Source organism: Asparagus officinalis, chromosome 1, assembly GCF_001876935.1.
Source record: "Asparagus officinalis chromosome 1, Aspof.V1, whole genome shotgun sequence".
NCBI lineage: Eukaryota > Viridiplantae > Streptophyta > Magnoliopsida > Asparagales > Asparagaceae > Asparagus > Asparagus officinalis.
The window spans coordinates 49,473,630-49,484,147 of record NC_033794.1 but is presented as its reverse complement, the minus strand read 5'-3'; the positions used below and the strand labels follow the sequence as shown (position 1 = coordinate 49,484,147).

General features: G+C 36.3%; 1 protein-coding gene across 2 annotated transcripts in view; it reads left to right on the top strand.

Moving 5' to 3' along the window:
• LOC109823914 (uncharacterized protein At1g04910) overlaps positions 9,803 to 10,518 on the top strand; it is an 8,528-nt gene continuing 7,812 nt past the window's right edge. The window contains exon 1 of one of the 2 annotated variants that reach the window (XM_020390376.1): positions 9,803 to 9,979. Coding sequence is in view for 1 of the 2 variants with exons in the window: in XM_020390368.1 (XP_020245957.1) it covers positions 10,203 to 10,499 (297 nt within the window). In the remaining variant the exon portion in view is untranslated. The other variant, XM_020390368.1, reaches the window with a different exon arrangement.

Genomic DNA, 10,518 nt, shown 5'->3' with positions numbered 1-10,518 from the left:
GATAGGAAAAAAATTTCTTAAGAAAAACGATGATAAATTCCTCCCAAGTAGTAATAGAATTTACGGGTAAGCTATACAGCCATTTTTTTGCTTTGTCTTTGAGAGCAAATGGAATAAATCTGAGCTTAATCGCATCTTCGGTTAATTCTCTCATTTTAATCATAATACACACTTCCTCAAATTCTGAAATAAAAATATATGCATCTTCTGTTTCATTTCCAATGAATTTGGGAAGCATGTTTATGTAATGCGGTCTAAGCTCAAAATTTTCTCCATTTGCTTCGGGGAACCTTATGCAAGATGGAATTGCATTTCTGGTGGGGTAACACATATCTTGAAGAACGGTTTGATTTGCCATTTCTTGGATTGGTTCAACACGAATTAAACGATGAGAATTATCCCTAACCCAAGTTTGCATACACCAAAATAACTTCTTTTTATAATTTTTTTTCTAAAGAAAGAAAGAAAATTAGTTTTTTTTATGAGAAGAAAAAGAAAAATCCTAACTAAAACAAATCAAAGCAATCACTTTTCAATCACTCTAATTCTAGGGTTAGCCTAACTCAACTAGACCAGCTAATTCTAGGGTTTAGCCTAACTCAACTAGACCAGCTCCTAACCAAAAACTCCTACAGTGAAAAGATCAAAGTTTTACCCAGGTAGTTAGCCAGGTAAGGATAGTACTAGAGGGTGATCAAAGATCAATTAAGTACCTCTTTCCTTGCGGAGCGCTTTACGCAACCCCTAAACCTTGCCTTAGACACCAACTAATCTGAGAAAACTTAAACCGGTTCACTTAAGGATTTCTTGTTCCTTATTGAGCTCGTGTCCTTAGGGGCCAACGTCTAATGAGTTTTAGAAGGCTTGGATTTGTGAAGTGAGGAATTAGTGATTTGTGGGCTAAGGAAAGGGTGATAAAATCCCTTACCATATCTTGATTAGGGGTTTTGCCCTTAAGAATGTTTTAAGTGTGTGCCAAATCAAGTGCTACAATCACTTTGGCTAATTCCTACACTATATGAAATGCAATCCTAGAAATTAAAAGCGACTAAAAAGGATGAGAAAAAAAATCTTTATATTTTTTTATTAGGGTTAACAATCAAACAACTATGAGAAGGGGGAACATTGTTTTGAGTAAAGTTTATAAACTTGTATGTAAACATGATAGAAAAAGAATTTTGTAAATATAACTTTCTATTTGAGAGAAATAATTTATTTTGTAAACTGGTTAAAAACCAAAAATCTGGAAATTGTACAAAACTAGTCATTGTGAGGTTATCAGTCGATTGATGATCTCGTCTATCAACTGATGACCTCATCAATTGACTGATCAGTCGACTGAATAAGAAACAGAGACTTTTGATAATTCTAGGTTGATGCGGCATAAACATGTACCAAAAAGGTTGCAAGTGCACAACCGTGTCAAGTTATAGTATTTAAGATATCGATCCCACGAGGAAGGTGTTTTGTAGGAGAAAATATAAAATCGGTTCTTATGTTGTGTGCGTGACAAAATAGGAGTGATGAGTGAATGTAATTGTAGAGAGAATGATTGTGATTGTGGAAAGAATGATTGTGATTGTGGAAATGAATATATTTGAGAGTGGAAGTGAGTAAAAAATAAATGTGATCAACAAGGCAAGAAGGAAGAATGAATAAAATCGAGAAACAAATAAAAAATCAAGAACGTAAAGATAGCAAATTCAATTAAAGATATGGGTAATCTAGAATTGAATCCTCTTCTTAGAAAAAGGTGATTCTCTAGAGGGTTCTAGCCTAAAGGTGAATCAAAGAAAGTAAAAATAAACAAAAAGAAAAACTAAACCCAAGAGGGTTCTAGCCTCAAGGTGAATAGTACAAGAAATTAAAATCTAACTACAAAATAAATTGTAAAATCTAAACTACAAAATAAATTGCCAAAATACAACAAAATAAATCTACTCTATAAGCATGAAATAAATCTAATCTATGAGCATGAAATAAATCTAAGACAAGAGGGTTCTAGCCTCTTGGCTATTTAAACAAGAAAATAAAATCTAATTACAAGCATGAAAATAAATCTAACTAATAAGCAATAAAAGAGAAATAAAAGAGAAAAAGAAAAGAAATACAAACCTCTAAATAATTCTTCATCTCCATCTTCATCATCCAACAAAGAGAAGAAATATTTAAAGTGATGAAAAAATTATTATTATTAATTGTAACAAAAAGTTACAAATTTGGAAGGCCTTCTCAATTAAGAGTAGCCCTCCTCTCCAAAAAGAGTTATAAAAATTTTCACACCCTTAATCCCTCACTCTCTACCACTATTTATAGTAAACAACAATGAATGAGAGCCCTTGGATGAAGACTTAAGCCCTAATGAATTATTTTTAGCCTTTGAGCTTTTGGGCTTGAATTCTTAGGCCTTTTGCTTGTTTTCTTTACTAATTCAATGGGCTTTTGCTGAAAGAAGAGATCTTGAGCTTTATTCTTCATTAACCTTCTAATTCTTCCCATAATTACTTCTCCACCACAGAAATTCAGATCGTGCTTCTTTGTACGAATATTTGTCCATGATATGTTCCGATTTTAGAGATGTCATAAATACAAAAGTTATATATCTCGTTCTTAGCTTTCCATAGAATATTTATTCAGCCAATTCCGAGTTGATACGAGAGAGATATGGCCAAAATACCAAACATTACCGAGATATCCAGATTGCATGATTTGTTTCCTTTTTCACAAAACTTCTTCATTTGTTCCTTGATGGTATATTTATTTTTCTTGGGCTTTTGGGCTTAGACTTTTGGACATTTTCTTGACATTTTGGGCTTTAATGCTTCATTAAATATTGAAAGAAATTATTTGGCTTCATGAGCTTCATTCTTTTGCTTTTGACTTTGGGCTTTGGTGTTAAATCAAGGGGCATTTGTTGAGAGATGAGAGTTTGAGATTTATTCTTCATTAATCTGCAATTAAAAGATAAAAACAATGATTAGTGGTATATTTATTCATAAAAATAGATAATGAGGGTATAAAATTGTAATAAAATATGATTATCATCTATGTCGATGACATGTTGGTTGCCTCTATTTCCAGGTCGGCTATAGATAAGTTAAAAGTTCAGGTTTCAAATGAGTTTGAGATGAAGGACTTGGGCGAGGCGAAGTGCATTCTAGGGATGGAGATCGGCAGAGACAAGAAGAATGGTAGAATTTGTTTGACACAGGTGGCTTATTTGAAGAAGGTTCTACAGCGATTTCATGTTAGCATGGATACGAAGCCAGTTAGTGTACCATTGGGAGCCCATTTGAAGCTTTCAGCTGGTCTTTCACCAAAGTCAGTTGAAGATTAAGAGTTGATGTCGAAGACTCCATATGCGAGCGCGGTTGGAGCTTGATGTATGCGATGGTATGTACGAGACCAGATTTATCACAGGCGGTGAGCATGATATCGAGATACATGCACGATCCAGGAGTGGGTCATTGGGACGCCGTGAGATGGATTTTGAGATACATTCGAGATACGTTCAATGTTGGTTTAGTTTATGAGCGGGACACTACAGGTGAGTAGCTATGCATTGGTTATGTTGATTCGGATTATGCCGGGGATTTGGATAAGCACCGGTCCACTACGGGGTATGTTTTCACGTTGACCCGTGCGCCGGTGTATTGGAGAAGCACCTTACAGTTGACGGTGGCTTTAGTTACGGAAGCTGTGAAGGAGGCTATTTGGCTTCGAGGACTTTTGGAGGAACTTGGTATATCGCAGAGGTCCGTCACTATTCATTGTGATAGCATGAGTGCTATCTATTTAGCGAAGAATCAGGTTTTTCATGCGCTGACGAAGCACATTAACGTTCGTTATCACTTCGTTCGGGATGTTCTTGAAGATGGCGATGTGGAAATTGTGAAAGTCCACACGAAGTATAATCCGGTGGATATGCTCACTAAGGTGGTTCCGAGCAACAAGTTTGATCATTGTCGAAACTTGTTGCACATTAGTGATTGTTGAGGCCGTTGGCGGCCATTTGGGTGAACTACGTTCGGCTTGATTCCTTAGGCAAGAGGATACGTAGGTAGTCTTGTTTGATGCAGCCGGTTTGGATTAGTTGATGGGGGTGAGATTGTTTGTACTCTCGTTCGGGTTCTCGACCTGTTGTGGATTACGTTCGTACTGGATACAACAAGTGGGACATTTGGTTGCTTTGGTGTCGACTCAGTTTTGGGAAAACTTCACCGAGGTGGAGAATTGTGAACGTGAACGTGTGGGGGCCACACGTGAAGACAATTGTGACTGAGGTGAAGCAAACCGCGTGAACGATTTCCGCAAGAAAAAAAACAAAGAACGGTACCCACGAATCGATAGGCCAGCCCATGAACCGATTTCACCATGCTATATATAGCTTGATGTCCGTAACCTAGGAGGGCGTGAGCGAAGGAGGTTTTGGTTAATTTGGTGGCTGTCTTCATTGGCTGGGCAATTAAGTGTGCGAAGGTGGCTGGAGAAAACTCTCTGTGTGCGGCTGTGCAAAAGAAAAGGCAGAGGCCTATATTTGGGTTTTGTGCAACCTTTTGAGAGAGTTTTTGTATGAGGGATTTGAGAGTTTGTTTGAGGGTTTAGATTAAGTGATTGTAAACCCTAGTTGTATCTCTCCCTCTAATAGTATATCTCCCCCCTCCTTGCCCCGTGGACATAGGCAATTTGCAGAACCACGTAAAATTGGTTGTATTGCTATTTGTGTGATTTGTAATAGCTTTTAGGATCCCTCGATAGGTCAGCCCTAGAACTGATGAGAGGAAGAGCCGATATCTCACTTTGTTGAGATATTCGCTTTAGATTCTTGTTTCCTTTGTGAGACAAGAATTCTTATTGCGACCTGACTCTCTTGTTGTGCTGCTGAAATTTTCGCTGCGCGTAACATTTACTAGATATATATGTTTGTAAATTTTTAACAGCATGTAATAAACAACGCTTATAAAGCTTGGAATCATGTGATATATTATACTAAGGAGGCATAGTTATTAGTAGTTGTTTGTGAGGTATGTTTGGTTTTAGATCCTCTTATATTGGGTTGAGGCAAAGACATGTTCAGACTAATGAAGTGTATTGTTATGCGCGAGAAATTACATGAGCTCCAGTAGATTATGCGCAATTGAATGATCCAAGTTTGGGCGCAATCCCCTAAATTTTGTAGTGAACATTCTAGCATGTGCCTGTAAGAGAAATAAAAAGGCATTAGCATTACATATGATTGTAAATCCTTATAATTACACATTGTGAGAGCAAGCTGATGAGTTTCACATGCATTATAAAGGAGAAACCAGCATACAACATGAAGAACAAGCCTAGCTAGTGAACATCTCTTTCTTTGTTTTATATTACACCAAATCTATCGGAGACTGTTATTAGTTCTGATCTTGCACGATGGCTAGGCTTGTTCTTCATGTTGTATCTTTCATCAACATGAAGAACAAGCCTAATAATGATCTAACAATGTTAATCATATCTAATTACAATTGTTTATGATTGATTGCTTGAAATTACTAGATACTATGTTCGTATGTGCTAATTGAAATTTTAAAGCATATATTCAAGTGGCATAATCTTGCAATGAATATAATCTCATTTTTATCTTTTTACTAAATTTATGCAGGAAAATTGATGGTGGCTAAAACAGGTTAATTTGTGCGTGCTTTTCACTTACTCTGAGATTAGCTCTATCCTGACAATTTGCAAATTATGTATACCAATGGAGACCTTTTAGTTAAACAGAAGACACTTTTTATTTTAGTGAAAGAGGAAATTTAGTCATGTATTTTGGACAAAAGAAAAAACTTGTACTAAAGTCATTGTAATGAACTAATGAATTGTTCCTTATGTTTGTTTGTTTGCTTGTAAAATTTGGAGTTTAATTTCTTTGTTTGTGACATGAGCAGGTATAAATCATGGAGTTTTCGTTTTGTTTTGTATTTTTTTTTATTTTGAAACCGCAGGTCAAAAAATGTGTGATATATCTGGATTATTTGTTTTTGCACGGTCAAAATGGAAAACCGTCACCTTTGCTATATATACCCATTCTCATATCATTATATCTGAAAACCGTCCCCATTGCTAAAAATCATCCCTATTTCTAACCGTCCCCTTTGATGTAAAAACTGTCCCCATAGATCAAAAACAAAACCGTTCCCATAGAAAATAAAACTATCCTCCTAGATTAAACTCGAAACCGTCCCCCTTGGTGCGAAAGCGTCACGGTAGCTTAAAAATATAACTGTTCTCGTTGCTAAATAAACGTCACCATCTGAAAAAATAAGAACCGTCCCCATAGTTAAACCGTCCCCAAATGTTGTCTACAAGAACATTTCAAGAACCGCGCCACTTGGATCATGAACCGTCCCCTTAGACCAAAGACTACGGCAGCAAATGTATCAGATGCGTAACCGTCCCCTTAGGCCTATGAGAACGGTTTTATTGTCTAGCGGGACGGTTATAAAACCGTCCCCGTAGACCCGATATTTGGTAGTGCATCATCTTTACTCAAAAGAATAAATAAATAAATAAATATATATATATATATATATATATATATATATATATATATATATACATATATATATACATATATATATATATATATATATATATATATATATACATATATATACGAGAGAGAGAGAGCTATACATTATTTGATATCTAAGTCCGCTGCTCATATTGAAGGACTTTTCATTCAATGGATAGAAACTTTGGCTGGATTATTCACTTTAATGTGACATAAGTTTCTCTCTCTCTCTCTCCTCTCTCTCTATATATATATTATATATATATTATATTATATATATATATAAGAAATATCGAGTATGCTTTGCGTACCAACGCACAAAAGTTGTGCTTGTAGTGAGGTGTCAATCCTCCCTCCACTCATTGCAAATATAAGAAAACAATTCACATGGGTAGTGAGTGGATGGTGGATTTTGAACGATCACTCGCTAAGACAAAATTTATGTTTTGGTACGAAGGCATACCCACTATTTTCTAATATATATATATATGATATTATAATAATATATTATATATATATATATATATATATATATATATATTATATATATAGAAATATGGGTATGCTTGGTACAGAACACAAATTTTGTGCCTTGGTAGTCGATGGTGTCACATCTCCATGCACACTGCTTACCCATTGTGAATGGGGTCCACATTGTGAAATGAGTGGAGGAGATGTGCACCTCACTGATCAATCACAACTTTTTGTGGCTTGCGTACCAGCATACCATATTTCTTCCTCCTTTCTCTCATCTCTCTCTCTCTACTCTTCTCTCTCTCTCTCTCTCTATATTATATATATATATATATATATATATATATATATATATATATATATAATATAATATATATTATTATATATATATTATATAATATAGTTATATATGTGTGTGGTTGTGTGGGGGGGGGGTGGGGGGGGGGCTAAATTACCAAATTGTATTTTTATTCGACGCTCTTTACCAGTTTGTTATTTAAAAAATTCAGAGGCAATAAGCTATTTTTTATCACTCATATTTACCGGTAAACACTTTCTCTAAATTCCGGCAAGAAATTGTGTTTGACACCTTACTTCCAAACATTATTAAATATATGTCCAAAATTATCAAAAAATACATCCTCTCCCTCTCCTTCCTCCTCCTCCTCCTCCTCCTCCCCATTTCCCTCTCCTCCCCTCCTCGCCTCCCCTTCCTCCTCCAACTTCTGCTCCTCCTTCTCTTCCCTCCGACCTTCTCCCCGTTCAAAAAAATGCATCCCCACCCTCACCTACTCGTCGTTCGTCGTCCTCCTCCTCCTCCTCCTCTCCCATTACCCTCTCCTCCCCTCCTCCGCCTCCCCTTCCCCCTCCAACTCCATCCCTCTCCCATTCTCCTCTCCTCCTCCTTCGCCACTCACATCCCCACCACGATCACCACCTTCCCCGAGCAATCTATCATCACCTCCTCCTCATCCTGCCCCTCCCTCTCCTTCCCCTCCGACCTCCTCCCCTCCCTCTCCTCCCTCTTCTCCTCCTGCTGGAATTTTCAAGAAAAAGGGTGTGAATTTAATAATTTTGAGAGGTTAGGGAGGTAGAATAAATTTTCCTGCCAGGATTTCAAGGAACATGTTCTTATTAGTAAGCAGGGCCTTAATAAAATACCTTGTTGTCGCTGGGTTTTTTTAATATACCAAACTAGTAAAGATGGTCAAATAAAAATACCAATTTGGTAATTTAGCCTATGTGTGTGTGTGTGTGTGTGTGTGTATAATACTTTGTATTCTTTATTTTAGGTTTAAAGATAGACAAACTTTGACACCAATATTGATTAGTATAAAACACAAGATGCTGGTATAAGTAATGACTGTATAATTAGGGGTGAACCTAGATTAGTGCCAAGGGGCCTTGGCCCCACCTTTGCCAATCAAAGAAGGGGTATGATGGCAAGGCAGCTACTAAGGAGAGAAATATTCATGATATTCAAAGTGAAGACTTAACAAGGGTTTTTCATTACAAAATCCCTACTCATCTTGTTCAATACTTGAGTTGACTCATGTTTGTAGTTTCTGAATTTGCTTCATATTGGAACATCTTGTCATTTGTTTTCCTCGGGTATGCCTGAGACTATTTTTCTGAACTTATATTCCAGTGGTAACGGAGTTTTTCAATTGGGGAATTAGTTGCAAGATGATGCGGGCTAAAGTTGCACTAAAAATGAAAAGTTATAAAATAATATACATCTCATATGTAGCTACTCATTATGATTTTTTTGATATTTAAGAAATTGATAAACTTGCTAAGAAGTTGGTTAAATGGAATATTGATACTTAATATCCTTTGATGTACAAGTTGGTGAAGTTAGCACTAATCTTGCTCATTGCAACGATAAGTGTTGAAAGAACATTTTTCACGATAAAAATTATTAAGAACGACCTTAAAATAGAATGAGAGATGAGTACATGAATGATTATTTGGTGCCTATATTGAAAAAGGTATGTTTTATAATATTAATGAGGAAGATGTCATGCAAATATTTCAAGAAATGAAGGCTGAAAGAATATTGTTGTAAACACTATGTTCTAATTTGAAAATCGATGTTGAAAGTCCTGTTATGTGATGTTTAGATAGTGATGAAATAATAATTTTCTTTATTTATTATCATCTTTAACTATTAATATTTTGCCCCCACCCCCCAACCCCCAGAACATTCTCGTAATTTCTAGGCTTGTTATTGACTATATTGTTATGGGAAACCCTTCGCCCATCTGCAACAGAAAGATCTCGGTAAAAAGTCATAGATGATTTATATACTTCAGAAGATAAATGCAGTGTATTTTTTATTTTTATTTTTTCAAATATTTATGAATTTAGGGTATGTAATAGATTAAAAGGATAGGTGCAAGATCATACAAAATAATCATCGTAATCAGTGTCTTCCAAAATAATTGAAGAGTTACCACAATTTAACTTTAAGATTTATCGAAAATAAGAAAACTCCTCTAATAACTATTATTGCAATTTTTCACATGGATGGCTAAAATTAAGCAGGGGAATTTTATTTCCAGTTAAAACTGCGGTTCACACTGGAATTTTGTGATAAAATCTTAAAATTATTGGGGTTTTCTGAATAACCTCTAAGTTTAAGGGGGTTTTCTGATATCTTAAAGGTGGTGAGATGTTATGCGATACTCTTCCAAACTCAAGGGGTGTTTCTGATATTTAGCCATTTTCCGGGGTGGTAGACTTCCGGTCCAATCCCGTTCCTACGATCCTTTCTTTCTTCTCCGTCACAATTTCCCTCATTTTTTTCTATTGCTTCCTTCACTTCAAAGTTTTTTCCTGTCCAAAAGATAAAGGAAAAAATATGAACAACTCCCCAGCTTTCTCAACAACAATCTCCATCGCGTTCGGTGAGTCCGCCATCAGAATGCGATCTCTCCTCTCCCCATCCGTTGGCAGGTCAGTTCCCAATCTCTCTCTTCAATCTTACTCAATTCTTAGCTTCAACAACAATGAACCCTAAAAGAAATCAAACCCAAAACTTAGAAAACATCACCCTACCTGAATCTAATATCTTAATACCAAAAGCACCTGTACAAAATCGGAAAATCTCCCAATTTGGATTCATGGGTCTTCTCAAAAAGGAATAAATAAGGACTACCCAGATGGGTTTCTTAGTACGATGAATGCTAAGGGTTATATGGGCAAAAAGGGTTTCCAGGGTAAGGAATTTAAGCCTAATGTGGGTCATGGGATGAGAAATGATGCTGCCCATTTAGCGGCATCGAAGGCCGCGGCATCGAAGGCCGCGGCTTGTGGGAAGAGGAGAGCTTTGATGTGCAAGCATTTGAGGATGGTTGTTTTTGTTATTGGATTGATGGGTTCTTTCTTCTTTCTCGATTCGTTGATGCTTAGTGTTATGCATCGTATTGTTCCTCCCCGTCGTGGATCGGGGATTAGAAAGTTAAGGGGTTTACAAGTAAGAGTTCTATTTATTT